General features: G+C 32.1%; 1 protein-coding gene across 3 annotated transcripts in view; it reads right to left on the reverse strand.

The window, feature by feature from the left end:
* The window catches only part of ASPM (assembly factor for spindle microtubules), a 53,995-nt gene that overhangs the window by 7,749 nt on the left and 20,500 nt on the right, over positions 1–25,746 (reverse strand). For 2 of the 3 annotated variants that reach the window (XM_031937084.1, XM_031937086.1), the window contains exons 13-22: positions 22,754–22,975; positions 21,053–21,260; positions 20,814–20,959; positions 20,598–20,726; positions 17,804–17,998; positions 12,093–16,061; positions 6,391–6,557; positions 3,251–3,410; positions 1,900–2,109; positions 341–535 (exon numbers count right to left, since the gene is read on the reverse strand). In XM_031937084.1, coding sequence (XP_031792944.1) covers positions 341–535; positions 1,900–2,109; positions 3,251–3,410; positions 6,391–6,557; positions 12,093–16,061; positions 17,804–17,998; positions 20,598–20,726; positions 20,814–20,959; positions 21,053–21,260; positions 22,754–22,975 — 5,601 coding nt within the window. The remainder of the gene's footprint in view (positions 1–340; positions 536–1,899; positions 2,110–3,250; positions 3,411–6,390; positions 6,558–12,092; positions 16,062–17,803; positions 17,999–20,597; positions 20,727–20,813; positions 20,960–21,052; positions 21,261–22,753; positions 22,976–25,746) is intronic. The other variant, XM_031937085.1, reaches the window with a different exon arrangement.

The raw sequence follows: 25,746 nt of genomic DNA on the forward strand, positions 1-25,746 counted from the left end.
AACAGCAGGTCAAAGCCCCCGATCTGATTAGTAATTAAATTGTGGCTCTAAGAAGCTCTTATAATTCCAGTCTAGAGAAGATAGGGAAGATATCCTCAAAAATAAATAAAACTAAACTAAACCAAATTTTAAAATGTTTAATGTTTTTATAAGTTCCTTTGCTCATTTAATTTCCTAAGTGATACCTACCATCCAGTTAGAAGTATGAAATTATATTTTCACTTTTCACAAAACTATTTAATCTTTCAATGATGTTATTATGATGCATATTTTTTAAAATTTTAGAAAGAATAAAGAAATAAAGAGTATCTTCAACTAAAAAAATAAAATATGCAGTTACCTGAATTTTAGGAATTCCAACTTTAAGTTTTTTTTCTTGTCTACGGAAGAGGAAATTACGTGCTGCTCTCTGAATCACCGTTGCAGCTCTAATTCTCTGAATCCAATCCTCTTGAGTTATTTTCTGCCCTTTTATGATATTCTGACAATTCTGAATATGTATCTTTTGTTGAATTCTTCCTTGGAAGCATCTCTGCTTTGGATTATAAAAAACAAAATTTTGAACATATATAGACATAGATATTCATATAAACAACTTTAGGTGTTATCTCTTTCCTAAATGATTCTGTTCATAACATTCATAGAGAAACATCTAAGATTTTATTGTTTGAACATCAGCCTTTGGAAATATTTAAAATTTCATTGACTTTAAAAGAAAAATTATGAAATTTCTCTTTTACATGAAAACATGGATATAAATGATGAAATTGATATTCTTTCTAGATTTTAAAAGCAGAGGTGCTGTACCTGAAAAACAAAGCATCCCATTTGGGGCTTTCTACTCTAAAATCTAGAAAAGAAAAACTATTAATAAATTTTGAAAATTAATTACTTTTTCCTATACTGCTTCAATCTAGAATCAATTAAGCCAAAATAACAAGAAATCATAACTGGTTTGGGAATTAGATAAAATTATCTTAGTTTATTCATTTAATTTACATGCAAGTATGGGGAAAAATAATTATTCTAATCATTAGATTTCAGTACATTGGTTATGAAATGTTTCTGGCAGTAGACTCACATGTAACTGAATAACACTTCTAAGAAGTTTAATATGGGTGATAGCCATATGGTATAGTGGATACAGCATTTGTCCTGGAATGCTCAAGTTCAAATTTGGCCTCAGACACTTAACATTTATTACCTGTATGGCCCTGAGCAAGTAACTTAAGCCCAACTGCCTCACCCAAATACACACACACACACACACACACACACACACACACAATTAATATGAATATACAGCACTTGATTTATAAAATTCTAATGGAATTTATGCACTGCCTTATAATCTTATGGGTTTCTATGTTTTTTGCCCTTGGTCTGCTTCTTACTTATATTTTTTCAAATAATTATTTCTTTCCCAGAGAAGTGTTTCACAAGTTGAAGGTCAATATTTCTGGGTTCCAAATGAAGTAATTTTTACAAAGAATGAGGGCAACATAACAGAGTCTATATAAGTAGGATTCTAACGAGTTATTTATTAGTAGAGGCTGTTCATCAACAAGCTTCATATCTGGCATGCACCAATTTCTTTGGTTTCCTTCTGAGTCTTAAAACTTGCTGCAACAATCAAAGAGAGGAAAGAGAGAGAGCATGCGCACTGTGTGCTCACATGTGTGTGTGTGTATGTAAGATTCCTGTAATATGCAGGACAAAGAATTGTCTGAGGCATAGCTAGAATGTAAAAGTTTGAGAATTTGTTTTCCAAACAAGTAGCTCTTTAAAAAGTTAGTGAATTCAAAATGATATTTGTGATACATACAGATGTATTAAAATAACTCAACATTTCCTAAAAATTATTTTGTGACAGTGGGAAATTTATCTTAAAATACTCACCTTGTTCCTTACTAACCAACCACGAACAAGAGCTTGTAACATAATGACAGCTTTTTTCATTTTTATATATTTTAACCTTTCACATTTTCCAGCTTTCCTTGCTTGAAATTGTCTTTGTATAATCACAGAGGCAGCTTTTAGCTGAAGAAAGTTCTGTCTTCTTTTATATCCTCGATAAACTGCCTGGATCAAACAGGCTGCTTTATGTCTCTACATGAGGCAAACAATGATATTATAGGCATATGTCAGAATAATTGAAGATTTTTAGACTCAAGTATTTAAAATCAAAAATGCAAAATAAAAATGATTAGAAATATGACTTAATAAAAACTTTTATTTTTACACATGAAAAAGTAATAATACTTTTTTTTCAACCAGGTCTGAAATTAAAAACTAAGACTGGTTCAGAATCAATACTTTATAACAACACAATCAAAAGTGACCAGGTGCTCAAGAATTCCTTCTTTCATCATCTTTATGTTAACAAGAAGAAAGGGGGTTTAAGGTAAAAGCATAGGGAATGGACTTAGAATATATAAGACATATATTGAATAGAACTGCTATTAACCAAATGGAGATTAAAATTTCTAATATTTCAGATTCTTCCTGATCACATACAGATAAAATGTTAGAAATCAAGTCAATTTCTCCCACAATATGTAAATTTTTTTTAAAATATAATTTTTCAAAATAAATATTGGAATAGTTTCTCGAGAAATCACAAAAATACAAAGAACAACGTAACAAAATTAATTTGGGAAGTTATTATTCTTATAGGACTGCAATTTTTTTTTTTGACTGAGGCAATTGAGTTAAGTGACTTGCCCAAAGTCACAAAGCTAGGAAGTGTTAAGTGTCTGAGGCCAGATTTGAACTCAGGTCCTCCTGACTTCAAGACTGGTACTATATCCACTACACCAACTAGCTGCCCTCAATTAATTAACTTTTGAAGCATCACATACTGTAGAGAGAGGAATTACTTGGATAGTTGCTGGAAAATGTTGCGTCTAAAGAATCAAATTTTTGATTCTAAAAATCAAAAATGTACATTTACTATGGAGAGAAATATTTTTTGTTATATTTTGTAATGGTATTTTACTTATAAAGGTTTAGCATTTAACCTATACTCATTGCACCTATTATGTATTCTTCTAACACAAATACTGACTGACTGCAGAAATAACTTCTAGCTTAGGTTCTAGTGACTCATTTCTGAATTTTGGATACTTGCATATACTGTGAGTATGTCTCTCAAGACAATTACATTTATATACACAGCCTTTTTGTGTATAAAGATTATTTTAAATTGAACTACAAATGTGTAAAGCAAAGACTTATGTTGAACACCTACTTTTATCAATTCATTTCTAACACAGCATCCTCTATAAGCTGACTGAATTTTGATGGTAGCTTCTCTCACACGCAGGAAATTTTCACGAGCTTTTTTTGAAATAACAGTAGCTCTCCACCTTCTCTGAATAGTAACTGTTGCAAGCCTCATGTTCAAAAACCTAAAATAATCCACAATAATTATTAAAGTCCTCCTCAAACAGAACTTCAACCATTTGGTTAGTAAGGATATAATACAATATAGTATGACTTTAGGGGATCTAAAAAGGAAAGGAGAAAAAAACGATCTCTCAAGGGCCTACAATGAAATTGGGTGGAGCAGACAAATACACAGAAGAAACTAAAGAATAAAACAAAATTAAAACTAACATGGAGCCGAAATTATGTAGAGTACTGAGAGAAACATAAATCAAAGTACAATGTGAGGAAGATTAATAAGGGAAAGCTTTTATCAAAGATAACTCTTGAATCAGATCTTGGGAGTTTGATTCATTGAACCAGGAAAGAAAAAGCAAGAAAGTATTTCTGGTAAAGAGTATTTATTACAGATTTTTGATATTTATGATCTGATAAAATAATATCTAGGAAATATTATTTTGGCAGCTATGGATAGATTGGACTGAAGTAAGGAGGGCTGACAGGTAAGGGGACCATCAAAGAACTGCCATAGTCATCCAATTCAGAAATCAAATGAGAGACTTAGACAAAGCAAATGGCTAAAAAAATTAGGAAGTAAAGGTCAGAGATGTGGGAACCATTTCAAAGGAAAAAAATTAGATTTATACAAATCCAGAAAGTAAAGGAGATCAAAGTAAGAGATTATACATGTGATGGCATAAATGGGGCAAGACTGTTAGTTTGGAAACAAAGATACATTTGACATAAAAGTTTTCAGTTTTGGAAGATAAAGGAAATCTGATGAACACATGCTATAGGTAGGTAGAACCTAAAATAGAAAGAATGCATGGGATATTCAGGGAGGACTAACACCTCTAGTGTGAGAGCTTGTTGAGCCCTTCTCAGGACTTCTCATCCACTTTTAGAATCCCACTTAACCCAACTTTCACATGTGGCTCCAAAAAGCTCTAGAAGGTACAGTGACCACACCCCAGTAAACTATCTCAGTACATGAGCTAAGTCAGCTTGAGAAGTTATCAACAGACTTCAAAACCTGTTCATGAGTTTAAGAGGATGATTACCCACGCATGTGATCCAGTAGTATAGGTGGAGGAAAACACTGCTCCAATGGCCCTAAAGGCAGCTGAAGCATGAGCTGGGGAGCACTTAGACAACAAGGTCATACACTGAGTACTGGGCAAGTGCCAATTATCTTATCTTTTGTCCTGCCCCTGGGATTCAATAATTCAGAAAGAAAAAAAGAGGCTGACAACTTTGTAGAACTCTGCGTCAGTTAAATCCAATTGATAAATAAGTTGAAACACCACCCCCCGATGCCAGTAATCCTCCCCAAAAATGAAAACTGAATATGAATAAAAATGAAAATGCCTTTCTCATAGTTCTTAAAAATGAAGTTGAGGTGAGAATTAGGGATGTATACAATAGTTATTTTCATATAAGTGATAGTTGAAACTTAAGTATAAGTAAGCTTAAGTGTTCACCAACATGATGAACAAGAAAAAAATAAAAGTTCCAAACAGCAATGTGAAAGATTTTAACTTAGGTATAAAGAAGAATTTTCTTCTGTGAAAATTTCTGGTTTGGCAATTGTCAATGCTGTAAAATTACCCATACATATAACTTGTAAATAAAAAGCTATTAAAAAAAAAAAAAAGAAAAGAACTTCTGGAAACTAGAGGCATTATCTTTCTGAGACACAAGTGAGGTGGCAGAGAGTGAGAAAAAAATAGACAAAATAATGTCTTATGATGGCAGCCAAATCATAATCTGTGAATACATACATACACACACACACACAAAATTCAGCTTTTGAATCAAAAATGTTTGTACATGTTAAATATTTTTAAATTAAAAAAAAAGCAGATGTTATTTATTGTTCATTTATCAAGAAGTTAGCATAGTACCTGGCATATTGTAGGCATTTAATAAATATTTATTGAACTGAATAAAAATTTTAAAAAACAAAAGTATAGACAAACTTTTTAGGAGAACAGAGGAAGCAGTCCAATGGACATGCTAACTTAGCAATTTTATGAAGCTAATTCTTAGTTATAAAGAGTATTACAATCAATTAACAAACATTTAACAAGCACCTACTATTTTCAAGGCACTGGGGTTTCAAATACAGAGGATACAATCCCCCCTTGTAAGGATTTATAATATTTGAATAATATGGAGAATAAATGCAAAGGAGCTTTTAAGGTCAGTTAAGATTTTATATAAAAAATTATATTTTAGCTGCATCTTGAAGGGAAAGGAGGATTATATGAGGAGAGCAATAAGTGTATTCCAAGCATGAGAATGGCTAATGCAAAAGCATGGAAATGTAAAAAAGAACATCATATGAGAAACCCTTAGAAGGACAGTTTTGCTACATCTCAGGATACAGGAAGATAAAATGATACACAATCAGGTTCCAGGACATCTAATCTGAAATGTTCAATAGGCAACTAACAATATGGGATTTGGCTCAAAGGAAGTGTGAGTGTGTGTGTGTGTGTGTATGTATGTGTATGAAAATTAATAAATCAATAAACAATAAGCACTTACTATGTGCCAGGTATAGAAATTATGGCAAAAGACAGTTCTCAAGAAATTTAATCTAATAGGAGAGACTATCAAAGACCTAACGAAATCTTGCTCAATCTTTATATTACAACTCAAGTGCCACCTCATCCATGAAGCATTTTCTAGGCTTCATCTAAATTACATATTCCCCATACCTTCAAGTATAATACCTATAAGTCTCTGAACATAGAATGTAATTTGACAGTTGCTTAGTGAATTTTACTGAACTTTTTTATAATGAAAAAAATGCTATCATGAAACAAAAATTACATTTTACTCTTTGAGAGAAGAAAATCCTGGCACAGGAATGCTTAAATTTGAAATTCATATAAACAATAATCAATGTAAAACAAACCAAAAGACCAATTATTATCCTTAATATTCTCATTCTAATATACATACATCCTCACATATGAATGAGCAATGATACTTTACCAGATCCTCTGTAACTTAGTGTAGAGGAAATTTTGAATGACAGCAACAGCTTTTTTCATAGCTAGATATTCTTTGCGAGCTTTGTAGCATCTGAAACAAGCCTGGATTTTTTGGGCAGCCCTCATTTTACAAAAAAATTGTCTGGCTTTATAGCCCTTCCATATAGCCTATTTAAAAAAAGAGAGAACAAATATGTCATCTTTTCAATTCATTTCCTGTAAAAAATAGTATAACATACACAGAAAACAATAAAGTAAATCAATCATCCATATAATCGACAGTGCACAGAAATTTAAGGCATCTGTTTACTTTGATCTGAACCGGAATTCCTTTTAGAATATCCTAACAAATGGTTGTCCAGTCCCTGTTTGAAGACTTCCTGTGATAAGAATTCATTTCTTATGACAGCCCATTCTACTCTTGGATACTTTAATTGTGAACACATTTTCTTTATGTGAAATTGAAATTGGGTCTTTGCAACATGTACACACTTTCTGAAGCCAACAGAAAGAGTATTCCATGTGACAGTTATTCAAAGACTTTAACACAGACACCCATTATTTTTCCAGCTTCTTCAGCCAAATAGTATGGTTTCCAGTACTCTTGTATCATGGTTTTTCTTCTCAAATTTGATAAATACTTACATCTGCTAATATCCTTCCTTAAAATAATATGTTCAGAACTCAAGGCAATATTCCAAGAACATGTACAGTTAAATAATGATGACAATTTTTATACAATATATTTCGAAGGTTTGTGAAAGTACTTTGTATAGATCATCAGAGAGGTTCCATGACAGAGATAGTATGTGAGAAATAGAAGCTGAACCTAGGTCCAAGGACAAGTACTTCAGCTGTAATTATATGAGCTCTAGTAGGTTATCGCTTTCTTCTAATGAAAGGCAGACAGTAGTACCAGAAAGAGAGCGCTGGGCTTAGAATCTGGAAAATTTGACTTCAAATACTGCCTCAGATGTTTAACTAGTTGTGTGACCCTGGGCAACTCATTTCACCTGTCTGTCTCAGTTACCTCAACTGTAAAATGGGGGTAATAACATAGCATTATCTCCCAAAGTTGTGAGGAAAAATTGAAATCATAATAAATAAACATATAATAATATGTATATGTATATGTACATATGTATATATATATATATATATATACATATATAAGTTATAACAAATAATAATAAAAGACATAGGAAAATGCCTGGTATGTAATATTTTAATAAAAGCTTGTTCCCTCCCTTCCTCCAACTCTGCTTCTCAATCTGCCCAATGATTTAAGAAGCATTTATTAAGTACATGCTATGTGTTAGTTACTAGGGATACAAAAACAAGAATGGCCATCTATTGCTTTAAGAAATTTAAATCCTAGTAAGAGAAAACAAATAGAATATAATGCATGTACAGATAAATAACTACAAAATATGTCATAATAATGATAATAGTTAACATATAGTGCTTTGAGGTTAACATAGCTAACATTCATTTCATTCTCACAACCTGTGAGATAAATGCTACTATTTTCCCCATTTTACACAAAGAAATCCTGATTGCGGTTAAATGACTTACCCAGAGTCATACAGCTTTTATAAACATCTAAAATGGAATATTTTCCTCATGCAAAGCTTAGAGTCCTACCCCACTCCAACATCAGCTGACTCCAATTTGATATAGAGTAAATAATGGGAGCAAAGGCACTAGTAATTGAAGCTGGCCAGACAGGGATAAAAGCATAGATAGCATGTAGAAGATGGCATTTAAAGAAAAAGATCAAAGGAACTAAAATGTCATAAAGAGGGAAAAGCAATGAAGGTCAGTTTAGCTGTTATAATTTGTGAAAGAGGTAGTAATAAATATAAGCCTAGAAAAGGAGGCTGCAGCCTGATTGTGAAGGACTTCAAATGCCAAGTAGAGGAGTTTCATATGTTATTCTAGAGGGTAAGAGGGAGCTAAAGAGGTATCTTAAGCAGGCAAGTGACAATATAATCTGTACTTTAAGATTACCAGTCTAGTAGAGCGGTGATGGAGAGAGGGGAAGAGAATAAATGCAGGGATATGAATTGGAAAGATATTGTAATAATAGTAGATGAGTGGTTGATAGTTTTGTGAGTGGAAAGAAGGGGGCAGATTTAAGTGTGAGAATAAAGAGATTAAAGGAATAAAGAAGAGGTGAGGCTAACTTAGATGTTGGTGACTGGAAGAATGATAGTGCCCTCAGAAGAAATACAGAAATAAGGAAGAAGGTTAAGTTTTGCTTTTTTTTTTTTTTTTTTTTTTTTTTTTTTTTTTGTGGGTGGGTTTTGTGGTGGGGGGGGGGAGGCTGGGGAAGAGAAAAAATTCTATTTTGGACATGGTGGGGAGAGAAGGTTTTGTTGGGGGAGAGATGTGAGAGGGAGAACAAGAATTTATTAAGGAAATTTATTACATTCTTTTTAAAGAATTTATTAAAAAATAAAATTTATTAAGTTTTGTGCCAAACACTGTGCAAAGCTCTTTAGAAATAGTTTCTCATCTAAGTCTCACAATAAACTCAGGAGATAATATTTCCCACATTTTACAGCTAAGAAAACTGAGGTAGGAAGAGGTGAAATGACTTGACCAGGTTTATTCAGATAATAACTATCTAGCTGGATTTGAACGCAACTTTTCCTGATTCTAAGCCCAATGCTGTCTATATTAGCTAGCTGAGGGTACAACTATTGAAAATGCTTCTATTAATGCAACCTAAGATTATATTAGTTTGTTTTTTTTTTTTGACTCTCAAGAGATCCTGCTGACTTAAATATTTTGCAGTCTGCCAAAAATGAAAGGTTTTTCAGATAACCTGTAGTCTGAGTATGCGTAGTTTAATGTTTTGGTTCTTTTTTTTAAAAAAACCCAAAGATCAAGTCCATTGTTTTAACCTGTAAAAATAGTTTTACTTCCAAATTCTAAAATCTTGTATTATAAATTTAGGATATTGGCAAATTCCATCAAAATTCCATCTGTATTTAAATAGATCTAAGATTTTGTTAATTGTGAGTTTATTCTAGTGCTGAAGATCATATCACTCAAGCCATATATATCACATAAACCATGTGTCTCTTGTTCACATGTCCTAAAAGTTTCCTGGAATTGCAAGGAGGTTCAATTCAACGTGCTAAAGTCTTCCTCACTTTTTTCTGACATCAAGAGGCTATTTCCTGCTTTTAATAATCATGTTTATTTCTTGTCAAATGATTAACCCATATTTTATTCCTGTTATTCAGTTTCTAGTTGATATCCTTATTTTTGTAATCAATACCTTAATTTAAATCAACAATAAGAACCTTTGATCATACGGTTAAGTCATTTTCAAGAAGGATCTATCAATCTATTGATCCCAGTCCAAATATGATTCCACTGAAATATCACCCAATCAGATTTAGGGTAAGAAGAATTTGAAATACATTTAAATGGACTGATGAGCTATCAGCATAAATTAATGAGAGGTAGTAGTACTTGGGAATCAGTTATCATAAAAGAAAATTGGACTGGGGTCAAGAAACATAGGTTGTGGTTGTTTTACCCTTAATCCTTCTTCCTCTTGTCCAACCTTCAATAACTTGCTATATGACCTTGAGACAAATTTTGTTCTGGACCTCCATTTTCTCATAAATAAATCAAGAGGACAGAATTTAATAGTGTCTAAGGCATAATTACTCTCTCAGTCTAATTCATGATTCTATGATTGCTTTCTTCCTAATATTTGGCCAGGATAATCTGTATTGTGGTAGTGGTAGTTTTGATTAAGTAGAGGGAGAAAAGCCATTTTGAAACTAGAATTTTTTTTAAGAATAATAGGCTTTTACCTAATCCTATATGCCAAAACATAACTGTTATAATTAATCAAAGGTTTTGTTAGATTGAAATATAATTTGAATTTATCTGGGGTGTAGACTTTTGTTTTATAACTTAAAGGTATTCTTATGGAGGAAAAAATTACCCATATGTACAAAAATATTTACAGCAACTCTTTTTCATAATACAAAAAATTGGAGATTAAAGAGGTCCACATCTACTGAAGAAGGACTAAACAATTTATAGTATATATATATCTGCAATGTAATATTAAAGAGAAGATGAAATAATAAAATGGAATAGTTTCAGAGAAACCCAGATCTTTAAGAATTTATGCAAAATGAGAATAATTTTATATAAACACATTAAAAAGAAACCAACTTTGAAAGATTATAGAATTCTGATCATAATGATAAATCCCCATGATAGAGGATTAAATGTAAAATACACTACTCATCTCCTGACAAGAAAGGCTATTTTGGTCATGACCAATGCAGGCATTTATTTTTCTGGATTATGAATATTTGTTATGGAGATTTCTGTTTAATGAGGAAGAGAAGGGAAGGAAGGGGGAGGTTAGAACTCCTCCAAAATTAAGTGACTGTTTAAGTTTCTTTACACCTTTCTCCTCCTTCACATAATATATAATGTAGACATTGGCTTGCTGGCCATTCCTCCTATACGATATTCCCATCTTCCAACTACCTGAGTTTTCACTGGATGTGGGCCCATACCTAGAACTGACACCCTCTTTATCTGTCTCCTGACCTTCCTGGCTTCCAGAATATTGAAGCTAAAGTTTGATCTGCAAGAAGCTTTTCTTGACTCTCCTTTAATATGAGCTCCTTTAGAGAGAACAACATCTTTTGCCTTTGTTTGCATTATGATTACTTAAACACAGTGCCTGATAGGTACCTAACAAATGCTTATTGATTATTTAATAATAACTGTGGTACAACAGTTCCTAAAATCTGTATTCTGAGTTCCAATGCAATACTATTTATGTTAGCATATCTTATTTATTAAAAAACAAACACTGTTGAAATATTAAATGTACATTTCTACTTTAGGGTAGAGAAAGAACAGCAAATTTTAGGTCTAAGAACCTATCTGCAAACCTTGATTCTGCTACCTAATACCCATATAAACTTGAATAAGTATTTTATTTTTTTAAAAACCTCTAGATTGTAGTCATCATCTATAAAATGACTTTGAAAATTATCTGGTCAAAGTCCTTCTTTTAGCTTTAAATTCAATGCTTTTCATTTTTTTCAATGTAGAGTTAAATTTAAAAGCAAAGTTAAAGTAAATATAGAGAAGTACTTTAAATAGGAGGGTCAATAGAATGCCTGAAATTTCATGCCATCTTAGAGAAAATATGTATAAAAGATTTATGTTCCTATTTGGTATAGATGAACAGAGAAATGAGAGTAGAACTGGTCCTTTGATTTCATGAATATAGGAAAGTCCTACATGAGAAAGGTCTTTCTACAAAAGTAGGTAAGCTATATCTTTGAAACTCCAGTCTTCGAAAGGTGCCTAAGGTGCAGACTTATCTTGAGTCAAAAAGCCAAACTTAGAGGCAGAAATTGGACCGAGGTCTTCTTAATTTTAAGGATCTCTATCCACTCTATCATTTACCTTTCAATGAGTCTCATGAACTAGAAGATAAACTAGCAAAAGAGTCCTATTTGACATATAATATGATTATACAAATTAGTTAGAACTTTATCTTGAAAGAGAAAACCTTCCTGAGCATTCAAGTCATATTATCACAAATTATATTAAGGTCTTAAAAAAGATACATGAATAGATAAATTACCCGTAAGTCTCTAATGAAACAGATGTAACCCCAGTTGAAATGACATTTATAAATACCTGAATTTTTATGGTGCTGTCCTTAATTTTCTGAAACTTCCGCCGCTGAATAAATCCTTTTACTCTGGCTTGAATTCTTATAATGCTGTTCAGGGTTTGAAAATTAAGTTTCCCTTGATATTTTGTAAGCAAATATGCTCTATGCTGATTCTGCAAAATGAGTGCTGATTTTCTATACAATATAAACTGCCTTCTGGTTTGCCACCTCCTCAAATATGCCTGTATTATGATGGCAGATCTCATTTGCTGCAAAAGTTTTCTATGGTATATTGCCAGAAAAAGGATAGACCTAATTCTTTCATCATTACCATTTTGTTTTAAAGGATGAGTTGTCCTTTCAGCTATTCTTTGTAGATTTACCACTTTCAGCAAATCCTTTTGACAGAGTTTTGGCCAACTCTGAAACACAGGTGAGGCACCTTGACCCTTTTTAAATGGAATCTTTGCCCTATAATGACGAAATGCTGACTGTATAACAATTGCCGCCATCTCTCTCTCTAACATGTTTTTAAATTCTTGTCTGGCTTTCATACCTCTGAAAGCAGATTGAATAGTTAGAACAGATTTTCTTGTCATTAAAAATATATTTTGGTCAATTTTTCTTTGGGAATATGACCGATAATAAGTTTGTATGACAATAGCTGCAGTTCTCATGGACTGATAGGCAACTCTGGTCTTATGCATTCGGAAAGTAGCCTGAATTAGTGTAGCAGCCTGATGCATACAGAGAAAATTTCTTTTTATCTTGGGGCTTCCTTTGGTGGGTACACATGTCAGAATGGATGCTCTGTAAGTCTTCTGAAGAATTGTTGCTTTCTTAAGGGAGAGATTGGGTATGTGTACTTTAAAACATTTTTGGACACCAACAGGAGTTTGATATTGTTCCTGACTTTCTTTTCTGGTCATTATGGCCCCTAAAGCTGTCTGAATGCAACTTGCTTCTTTCTTCATGAAACAATGTTTAAGTGCTTGTTTTCTTTCTTTCTTTAATCTGTATCTCTTCTGCATTACTTTAGTAGCCCACCGTATATTCTGATAGTAACAATACTGTTTATACATTCTATAAGAGCTTTGTATAATGACTGCTGCATTGTGCTTTTTCTGTAAAAGCTGACAATATTTTACTCCTCCATATACAGCTTGGATAACCACAACAGAACTTTGTTCCTTTAAGTAATTCTCCATTTGTAGTTTTCTTTCCCTATATTCACAGGAACGCTGCTGACTTATGACAGAAGGATGTTTCATGGTTTGGCACAAAACAAATGCTCTGTGCCTTCTGAATGCAGTTTGGATAATAGTAGCAGCCTGGTGCATTTGTTTTATCTTCTTCTTTACCATATATCGTCTATAATGTGACTGAAGAACAACAACTGCTTTCCGTAAACGCAAATATTCTTGAAATACATGCTTGGCACAAACTGCTGCTCGATACTTTCGCTGAATTAAAACTGTTGCTCTCCTGAGAGAAAGGTATCTTTTTCGTATCATTGAAGATCTGAACCTCCTTTGAATGAAGATTGCAGCTAACTGCATTACTCTCAAGTGTTTCCTTGTTTTCATACCCCGAAATGCTGCCTGAATGCAAACCACTGAATGTCTCAAAATAGTGTAATTGCAAACATTTCTTTCCTTGATAGCACAATGCTGCTGTGGCTGCTGTGGTAAATGTTTAATCACCTCACTTAACTCACCCAAATGCTTTTGTTCTGTATACTTTTGATAGTATGACTGTATTACTGTTGCTGTAACTTTCATCTTTCTTAATTTCTGGCGTACTCTTGTGCCTCTAAAAGCTGCTTGAAGAATAACAATAGATCGTAGAAGTGTCAGGTAATTTTCACGTTGTACTTTCCCTTGATGATATGCTCTGTATCTCACCTGAATCACAATAGCAGCCATTTTCATAGTTCTATATTGTGTTTTTAACTGATACATCTTAAACACAGCTTGAATATAAGTGGCTGCCTTGTGCATGTGTTGAATTTGTCTTCTTACTCGTACACCCTTATAAATAGCTTGCATTTTAATAGTTGTATCCCTTAAAAGAAGGTATTCCCGGCGTTGGTGATTTGCTTTGACAAGAGCTCGATACTGTCTTTGTGTTGTGAGAGCTGCAACTCGAAGAGATAAATATTTATTCCTTGCACTATAAGACCTATATTTAGCTTGAATAATTGTAGCTGCTTTGTGGAGCTCTTTCATTTGCTTTCTTACTTTCATACCACGATAAGCAGATTGTAAAATGATTGCAGCTGTTTTTGTTTTTAAATATTGAGAACATTGCTTCTTTCCACTCTTGTAAGCCTTGTAATACCTTTGGATTTGAAGAGCAGCTGTTTTCATAGTATTCCATTTCTTTTGGTGTATATACATTCTAAAGTACGATTGTATGATAACAGCAGATTGGTTTTGCCTTTTAATTTGTCTCCTTACTGCTGTTCCCCTCCAAGCTGCTTGAAGCCTCAAAACAGCATGAAAAAGGTCAGTATGTTCTTTGTATTGCTTCTTTCCTAAAATTTTTGCTCTAAAATGTTGTTGGATGGTCAATGCAGCATTTTTCATCAATCTGAATTTCTTCTGCGCTTTGAACCTTCTAAAAGCACATTGAATGATGATTGCAGCATTGTGTGCCCTTTGAACCCACTTCCGAACTTTCCAACCTCGATAAACTGACTGAAGAACAATCACAGCTGTTCTTGTTTTTAAGAAGTGCATTCTTATCTCATAACCGGTCTTATGTGCTCTATACCACTGCTGAATCTTGATACATGACTTAAGTATGGCTTGATATTTCAATCTTTTGATGTGGCCTCTAAAAGCAGTTTGAATTTTAAGAGTAGCAGCAGATTTCTGCTTGAACATTTTGTGGATTTTATAACCTCTATAAGCTGCTTGCAAGCAAACAACTGCCTTCTTTACTTCTAAGAATTTTTGTCTCTCATAAATTTGTATTTTGTATGCACGATAATGATTCTGAATACAAACTGTAGCTTTATAAATTTGAAGATAGTGTTGTTGTTCTTTTCTCATTCTAAAGTAGGACTGTAGCAAAATAGCGGCTTTTCTCTGTAAACATAACTCTTTACGAACCAGGTATCCTCTCACAACAGCTTGTAATTTAATGCAAGATTCCTGTAACAGCTGATATTCATCTCTGCATTGTGCAGCATATCTTTTGGAACGGTAACATCGTTGGATACATAGGGCAGATTTTCTTAAAGTTAAATATCGTTTACGTGCTTGTTTCATCTTGATAAATGCTTGCAACATTATTATGGCATGTTTCATTCTTAGAAATTTCTTTTTCAAAATGTAAGCACGATAATGTGACTGAATAACACAAGCAGCTCTGATTTTTCTGTATAACTGTCGAGTTTTCATTCCCCTAAAAGCTGCTTGAAGCTGTATAATTGCCTTGCGTTTTTGTAAATAGTTTGTCCTTTCAGTCCTTCCTTTCTGATAAGCTCTATAATACTTCTGGATCGTCAATATGCATTTCTTCTTTTCAGTATATAACTTTTTGGCCTGTATGCATCTAAATATGCTCTGAATCAGAATTGTAGACAATCTAACGTGTGTATATTCCTTCATCTGCTTCTGCATTCGATACCATGATTGAATTATAATAGCTGCTTTTTCCTCTTTAGCTAGTTTCCTGCCTTTCCATTTTCTGAAAGCTCTTTGCAACACTATAATGGCTTTGGTTTTCAACTCTGTTTTATGTCTTTTCCATCTTCTAAATGCAGACTGAATTATCAATGATGAAGATTTGAGCAATTTGTATTTTTGCTGGTCTTCTTTTCTTCTCAACCAAGCTCGCCAATGCCTCTGAATTGTAACAGCAGCCCAACGATACTGTCTAAAATCAGCAATAGCTATCAACATTCTTATTCTAGCTTGAAGAATGATGGTATAATATTTTAATTTCAAAAATCTTTTTCTAATGGAATATCCTCTCCAGAAAGTCTAAAAAAGAAAATAAAGTAAATACGTACCATATTTTCAAACTTACTATCATAACTTCTAAGATAACTAGCTTTTCCTACTTTCTAAACGACAGATTTTAAAGTGACAAGGCAAAAAAGCAAAGACATTGATTCCTCTAACATATGTCAAAATGTAATAATGACAATGTAAACTACTAGTAGATTATCTTTCTTTATACTATCTATGCCTAACTTCAACTATAAGGAAATATAAATTTATTTTATATATAATATCAAAAAGTAAAATGCAAGATCTAAAAATGTTTCTCTTAACTCTTAATATTTTAAATTACTAGGATTCCTTTTATAAATGTATTTTTTAACCAAGAATAAGCACTTAATAGATGCCTACTATGTTCCAATAATAAACAATCATTTATAATCAAAACTATCATTCTGAGAACTGAAAGGTCAATCAATTGCCTATCACTCCAATTAAAAGCTTTCTGAATTCCTGGTCAAAAGCATTCCTCTTTGACTAAGTCTCTACAATACTTATCTTCTTTTTCTATTAAAATGTAAGCTCCTTGAGAGCAGGTGTTGATCTTCCTTATTTGTATCTCTCCTCCTTAAAACATTGCCTGGCATACATAAAGCACTTAATAAATGCTTTTCTTTAATTACTAATAATCATGTGACATCACATTTTTTATTTCAATCATGTCAATAACAGGTATGGGGACATATAAATACAAAAATAATGAACAACAACTTACTATTTAATATGATGATGAAGCTATGCCAGCATGTTAGAACACTTATAAGGTTCTCCAAATACTTTTGGACATAAGTACCATATAATTAACTTACAATCTAAATTGCTGATTATACTCTATGAAATAAACATCTTCTCTACAGTCTTCAAGAATACAAATTTCTATTTAAAATGCAATTGATAAGAATTAATAAGTGTATCTCATAATTTGTCCATAACAAAACTTGCAATATTAAAATAAACACTTTTCTAGTATCTATCACTTTTACCTCACTCTCATTTCAGAAGTAGAAAAACATAATCAAGTGTAAATGGTAATAGTAACATAATAAATATAAAATATTTTAATTCATATTAATTGCCTTATAAATAATGACTTTGGGAAATTCTAGGGTAGCATAAGAAGCTTATGTGGAAGCTTGCAATAGTAGTTCAGATTAGGTAACTACTAATCAATGAGATAAGAATATTTCTTTCCCCTAAAGTCACAGACATCACTCCCATTATCTTAATCTATCCATGCACTAGCCTCAGGACACTTAGCATTTTAACAGAGGCTTTTTACATTACAACTCAACCCAGGTTTGCATGTGCAGATATACACATATGATATTTATGTCCTTATATTAACCTCCTTACTGATCAGCACAGAACTTTTAACTTGCTATTTTTTCAGTCTAAACCAGGTTCCCTTTAGGAGTTTAGTGGTTCTCCCATAAGCTTATCAGACAATACAACTCATCTACTGCCCTATAGCTTTAGTCTTACTGCAGTTAGTACTACTACATTCAAGCAGGTTACCAAACTCAATTTCCCCAGCAGTAAGGTCTACAAGAATAAAATTACTCTTAGTTGTTTTAAAAAATTCCAAAGGGCATAACAAGAAACAAAGTAATATAATATTCTAAATTTAAATCAAACTATAATTCTAATTTCTCTCTTCAAAGTATAACACTTAAAAAGATGACTGAAATGCTATAATATCAGCCTAACATAATTTACTTTACCTGAATAACCACTGCTGATTTATTTTGAACTTTTTCCAGTTTTGCTTTCCTTAATGTCAACATTTTCCTCTGTGCTAAGTATCTTCGCCAATGTTTCTGAATGGTTAAAATTGCATTAAAACGTTTCTTCATTTCTTTTCTGGCCAGGAATTTGGTCACAGCTGCTTGAATTACTCGAGCAGCTTTATCTTTCTCCTGAAAATAGATTACAAGGGATAATCACATTACAGATAATTAACAAGCATTTATTTAGGCACTGTGCTAAGTATGTCAGATACAAAGATAAAAATTAATCCCTATTCTCAAAAATATTCTCACAAAATAAACATCTTGTATATAAGACAAAATGAAAATTGGGTTAGTTTCAGGACAGATAGAGAAAGAAAACAAAGCTTTGTGTAAAAATTGATGCTTGAACAGGGTGGGTTCTGAAGGAAAAAAAAAAAGGATTCGAAGAGGAGATGAGCAGGGATGGGCGAAAGCAAGTGCAAAGCCATAGTGATGGGAGATGGAATGTTTAGTATAAGAAATAGCATAGATGCTAGCATAGTTGAATTATAGAGTATGAAAACGGGAATACTATAGTAGGAAAGTAGGTTAGACAAAAAAAACTAGACAAAGAGAAATTTATATTTAATCATAGAAGCAATATATGGAGCCATTAAAAAAGTGACATAATTAGATCTCCCTTTAAGAAAATCACTTTGATAATTACATGGAGGACAAAATGGAAAAGAGAAAACTTGAGGCAAGGAAACAAATCAGGAAAATAGTCCAAAGAAAGCAACATAAAAGATACCATGAAAGTATCTGGAGTAAAATAAGGATATACATTATCACTCATATTATTCAACATTAATTTAGAAATGTTGGCAATAGATTTTGGTAAACTATTTGGTGAAAATTGTTGGGAAAACTGGAAAGTAGCCTGGCAGAAACTAGGTAAAGACCAATATCTTAACACCATTTACCACAACAAGGTCAAAATGGATATACGATCTAGACATAAAGAGAGGTATCAGAAGTAAATTAGAAAAACATGGAACATATTGCCTCTTAAGATTCATGAAAAAGAGAATTTATGAATAAGTAGAAAAATAGAAAAATTGTGATATATAAAATTGGATAATTTTACTACATTAAATTAAAAACTTTTATTCAAAGAAGACCAATGTAGCCAGAATTAAAAGGAAAGCAAAAACAAGGGTGAAAAATTTCTACCTAGCTTCCTGGATAAAAGTCTCATAATTCAAATATATAGAGAACTTTGTCAAAGATTGGCTGAAGTGACAGGAGAAAATGACATATACTGGAGTGGACATATTAAACTAGGATACTAATTCATTGTGAACTGATTTTTTAATCATTTTGTACAGTAATATAGAATTATTCCCAAAGAGTTATAAACTCCCTATATCCTTTGATCATATTAGGCTATGTTTCAAAAGATAAAAGAAAGATAAAAGAATTTTAGAACATATTTTTTTTTGTGGTGGCAAAGAACTGGAAATTGTGGGAATGTCCATCATTTGGAGAACGGCTAAATTAGTTGTAGCATATGACTGTGATTGAATACTAAGAATTGTATGAAGAGATTGATTTTGGAAAAACATATAAAGACTTGCATGAACTAATAAAGACTAAAATAAGAAAACATTGGATATGGCCAACAGAAATACTATTTGAAAAATAACTGAACTACTAACCTATTCTGAGTATAATATATTTTAGAGTCAACTACAAAGAACCTAGGAAGGAAGATGCTATAAGGAAGGTAGCTTGCAACTTGAAAAATGTAACCCCCAAATTTTAACTTAATTAAAAAAAGATTATTCTTCAAAAGGGTAAACTCATTTTAATAAAAATGCACAAGGTAAATATAGGGAAATAGTTACCTCACAACTTCTAGCTATACAAATTCCATTATTTTACAGGAGCACAATTCTGAAAAAATGCACAAAAAAATGGTATCCAGTGCAATAATATTTTCGCCTAATAGCTTCTAGTCATAAATGTGAATAAATGATGACTTTAATCACAACTTGGAGTGGCATGTATGTGCTCAATGCGTGTGTGTGAAACATGATGCTAAGGCCAATGAAGATATATTTCACACAATGAGCATTAAATCAGAAAACTAGAACTCTGAAAACTTTCAATAAATCATTCGAATTCATTTTAAATAATTTTCATTTATCAACAAACAACAGATTAAAATTTATCCAAAAAATCATTTGGAAATACCAAATACCTCATGAGCTAAGTTCAGGAAATACAAAGACAAAATGAAAACCAGTCCTTGCCCACAGCACTTACACAGAAAAATGCAAGACTTAAGGGGGAGAAAATACTAAAAATAAAAGAGATCATAATAGACTTCCTATGAGAGAGAACACCAAAATTGAGCCCTGAGTTCTTCTGAGACTAAGGGGAGAAGCAAATCCATTTCAGAGAGACAGGGCAACCAGCATAAAGGGGTTTTGCTTGGATAAGATACTGAATTGTTAAGTTCTTTGGCTAGAGTAAAGACTATATGAAGAAAAGAAAAATAAGCTTGAAAGAATAGGCTAATTTTCAACTGTGAAAGACTTTAAATATCGGCTGAAAAATTTGCTGTTTACCACAGAGGAGGATATAAGCCACTGAAGACTCATTATCAAGGAAGCATATCAGTTATTTTTGTGAGAATTTAATATTTATCTACCATTCTATAAACCAATTTCCATTCCATGAACCAATTTCCTGCCATTTTCCAATGTACAAATCATCATATTCCATTTTTATTTAAATGTACCTGGTAGAGTTTTAAATTTACTCTTATTTTATATTTTCTCCAAGTTGTCTGAATAATTTGAGCAGCTCGAGTTTCTTTGCGAAGATCTAAAAGCCTTGCACAAAGAAATGACAAATAGGTAACAACAACCTAAAAAGAAAACAAAGGAAATGATCAAAGGACATGAAGATTATAGAATTCCTGTTTAATTAGTATTGAAAAATATCATTTACTTACCCTCTCATCAGGAATTGTATTAGACATGTCTGCATGATGAATCATGACAGGTATTCCACCAAGATCTCTCACTGCAGTGCTGACCAACTGAAAGTTTTTTTTCTCATTGTCTAGGAGCTCTTTGTATAACACCGAGCTGTTTGTTGCTATATAGTCCAAAGAGAGGCAAATTAGAATGACCACAATACAAAATTATTTGACATAGAAATCATATAAATGCTTGTCAAAAAATGACTAACCAGGATCAAATACTCCAAAACTAATATCCAAACTATTCTCATCAGATTCAGAAGATGAATTTAGTGCCAGTGAATCAGTTTTTGTATATTCCACTGTTTGAGTAGTACGCTGGCATATCGCTTCAAAAGGCACATAACAAGGATGATAGTGATGAATCAGATAACATAATACTCGTCCATCTGAGAAAGACACTGTTAAGTTTTCCACCTGATTGAAAAGTTAAAAAAAAAATCAATTTAAATATATTATCAATTACATGTTTTAACTGACTTTGAATGCAATTTTTAAAAGCTAAAGGAAAACTGTTGCCTGACAAAATTGGATTTCATAACAACAATGCCTCTAATGCTCTAATAATTAGAAAACTTGGAAATGATCAATAGTTTTAAATGTTATTTTGTAGAAACTAAATATAAAATGAAATAACAAAGGAAAAATATTATAATTTTCACATTTAATTTTATTCACAGTCTCTAAACTCCTTATATATTCTTTATGTATGTACTGTATTCAAGTATATATTTTAAGGCTTTGTTTTTAATAAATGTGTGATTTTACTAGAGTTGAGATCTCCAAAAAAGAAATCTCTCCACTGAAATGTAGAACATATTTATAGTTTAAAGTTAGAATTTTCAAAGGACAATAACAGCTTAAGTAATTTGACATATTATTATTATATATTATAGTATATTCATAAGCATATTATATTCAAAAGCAGGACTTCAAAAAAATAAAAATATGCTTATTCCCTCTCTCCCTCCCTCCCTCAAAAGAAAAAAAAAAAAAAAAAGGCAAGACTTCAAACCTAAGGCTTCTTCACTCTATGTCTACGTCTTCCTAACTTCCTATACTATAATAGTATGCTGCCTTTCCTATGCAGCAGAATTACTATCTTTTAAAAGATATACGCAAAAAAAAAAAAAACTTAAATAATACCTACAAGAGGTGACTAGGGGAAAAAAAGTACTAAATTTCATTACTATTTTGTCATACTTTAAAATGAAAGTTAATTAGGGACAAGAATAATTAAGAATATTAAGCATCTCTTTCTCTAAAACATTTATTTAAAAAACCCATAAAAAATGCTTTTGGGGACAATAAGACACATGACCTTTGCGCAAAGTCTGTGTATATATTTGAATATGTATAAGTTATGATTCACTAATTAAAAAGTGTCCCCCAAAATACAGGTGTATACATTAATGTAAAAACATGGCTCAGCCTTAGAAATAGAAAGTTATTTGTTTATGCGACATGACAAATATGAAAATATGTGTAAAAGAACTGCACATATTTAATCTATGTCAGATTGTATATTACCTTAAGGAGAGAAGGTAAAACAGAGAGAGAAAAATCTGGAACAGAGTCTTACAGAAATAAATGTTGAAAACTATCTTTATATGTTTTTGGAAAAATTACTACTGAAAATTAAAAAAGAAATAAAAATAAAAAATTTAGCTAGATCTATAAATATCTTTTTCTGTGTGACCTATGATTTCAGTCATTCTTTACTGTACTAAACTGTGTTTTAAATCTTATAGCCAATGAGTGCTCAATGATGTTAAATAAAAACAATATAGCATATTTTATATATACATATATACACACATATATACATACATACAGATATATATATACACACACATATATATGATTAAAGTAGAACTTATACTTTAAAAAAAAATGAGAATTTAACTTACTTTGTTGCTATAGAATGCACAAACAGCATTTACCCAATCCATTAGCAACTTTACATTTTCACTATGGTGTTCCAAGGAAAAACTACTCTGATCATTTTTTTTCATATAGGTCAGGCCATTAGGATATGATAATAGTGCAGTCATCTTTCTTTTTATATTTAGTGAATGCTTTAAAAATACAATTTCTTCCTTTAACTGGTCTAAATTAAGCAAAATATCCACCTAAAAGAGAACGAAGGTGCCAGTAAAAAAAGACTTAATTATATATTTTAGTATTCTGTAATTTTTAACATAGGAATTAAAAAATTCTGACATCTATCTAGAAAAAATTATATAAGTACTATGATGAACTTTCAATGTCCTAAATTGAAGATACATTAACCTAAAAAAAAAAAAAAAAATCCTTACAACCTTCTCTTGAAATTTTATCAAAAGTGGCTAGAAAAAAATTATATTCCAAAAGAAAAAAAATAAATAAGTTACTAATCTACAAGCAAAGAACTACACTTGCCTCCTATTCCCACTCCCCACTTTTACCAATCTCCCTCCCATATATATACAGAGTTAACTAGTTCCAGGAAAAAAAGTTTTAAGTGAAACTGTTTATAAGTTCATAAGTAAAACGGTACTGAAGTTAGCTAATTTCACAGCAGTAACATACTAAATGGAAATTGTTTTCCCCTAGTCCTAAAATTTGAAGCACAAATGCTTAAAATTAGTTTTTAGGGAGACCTGGGAATCAAAGAGCAATCGCTAACAAATGGGCCAGCTTTAGTTGGGAGGAACTGTAAATAAATACATTCTATTTCAGGCTCCTGCAAGAAATATTATAATTAAAGAAAGATTTGAACAGAAATTAAGAGATACCATTTAAGTGAAGTTAGGGAAAAAAAACCAGGAGAAGAAGGAATGACAAGCAGAAAGAATTTGAAAAGGAATTTTTTTTTTTAATGTAGCATTGGAGAATATACTTGAACTACAGTTTAAATCTAGGAATGACAGGCTCCTGGCCAGGGATGTGTCATTAGAAAGAGCTAGTAACAACATATTAGTCTAGTTTTGTACATCTAATAAAAATGGCGTCAATCTAAATAGTCAAGGGAGACATCTGACTGCCCAAGAAGCAAATTGCAACGGAGATGAACAGTATAGGAAATAACAGTAGTAAAGACTGACCAAAAATTCACAGGAGACAAAAATCAAAACAATCATAAAGATCATATATAGCCATCGATTTAGATTCATAAAGGACCTTAGAAGTCATCTAATTCAAATCACTAACACAAAAAGAAAAACTGAAATCATAAATATTAAATGAATCACTATGATCACACATGATAATTTTAACCTAGGACTGATTCCAAACTGAGCCTTTTTTCAAACACCCTAGCCTCCACCACATTCACAAAAGCACAAAGTATAGGACGGGTGATGTGAACTAGATATTCTAATGCTAGCAGGTACAGATGAATTAATTCTGTGCCTAGCATGGAAACAGAAGAGTATCAATTATATGGGTGTCTACCAGAAGGATCCCTTCTGTCTAAAGTAGAACAATTTATCATTTACTTGACCTGCCTTCATGGCCATTTGACTGTTCTGGATCTAATTTTCATTTGTTTTATTCACAGCAATAAAAGATGGTAAGCTACAGTGATAAAGGGAAATAATCACTCTATTATTTCAGAACTTTTGATAATGAGAAACAAATCCAGAAATGATCTAAAGTGGAATTTAGATCAAGGGGAATAACAGTTTTAAAAGGGTTCAAAGTACTGGAATTCCAAAGAGGCAATTAGCACAGGAGGGAAGGGAAACTCTCAAGAAATGAAATTCTATAATAACAATTCTAAAGGGAAAAAAGAACAGTTTTCTAAGAAACTACATATAGGGGGAAGCTAAATGGCATAGTAGGATAGAGGACTGGCCCTGAATTCAGGAGGGCCTGAGTTCAAATATGGTCTCAGACACATTTACTAGTTGTGTGATCCTGAGCAAGTCACTTAACCCCAAATGCCTTGCCAAAAAAGAAATAAAAAGAAAAAAGCAGCAGCAGCTATATATAGAAAACTCAAGAACAAACTTAATTTGCCTAAAAATTCTTATACAGAAAAACAGAATATATGGCAGACAATGAAGAGTGAATAGAAAAGCATAGCATGGTCCTGTAAGAACAGTAGCAGAAGCATTATACTTCAGAATGAATTCAAAGAATCTCAAAGTTGGTAGGGTTGTTAGATGACTAAAAATAATCCAATCCAATTCATATCAAAGAAAATTCCACTTTACCTAAAAATAGTAAGGCAACTAGGTGGCACAGTGGAGCCAGAAAGATCCTGTGGTAGCCACAGGAGCTATATTTCACTTTGAAGATAGCTCTAATTTTTAGGTACTTTCTCTTGACATCAAATCTAAATTCAGCTCTTTGTCATTTTCACCAATTGTTATCTAGTTTTGTATCTTAGGGCCAAAGAGAACAATTTACTTCGTCTTTGAGGTAAGGATCCCTCAGATCCTTGAAAACAGAAAGTTATTATGTCCTCTCAGAAAATGTTCTCTTACAGAGACTAAACAATCCCTGTCCTTTCAACTGAAACTCATGATATGAACATGGGCCCTTTTCTGGCATGACTGATCTCCCCTGCTTACTCTCCATCTCCTATCAAATGCAACCCGGACTTAAAACACAATAATTCGGGTAGGGTCTTAACATGATAAATTACAGTAGAAATACTATCCACTATTTTTGAATATTATACTTTTGATTAAGTTTTTATTCTATTACCCCTTCCCAAATTATTTTCAAACTAATCACTCGTCATACCTCTTCCAACTTATAACTCTGAAAGTTGATTGGTTGTTTCCCACAAAATGCAACTCTGTAGTATGACTCGTTAGTTTTTTCTTTTGTTTTGTTTTTTAAGGCAAAGAAGTGTAGGTGATTGGAAGGGGCAAATTAATAAAAAGCAATTACTGTTCATTGAAAAATTAAC

The sequence above is a fragment of the Sarcophilus harrisii genome, chromosome 4 (genome assembly GCF_902635505.1).
Source record: "Sarcophilus harrisii chromosome 4, mSarHar1.11, whole genome shotgun sequence".
NCBI lineage: Eukaryota > Metazoa > Chordata > Mammalia > Dasyuromorphia > Dasyuridae > Sarcophilus > Sarcophilus harrisii.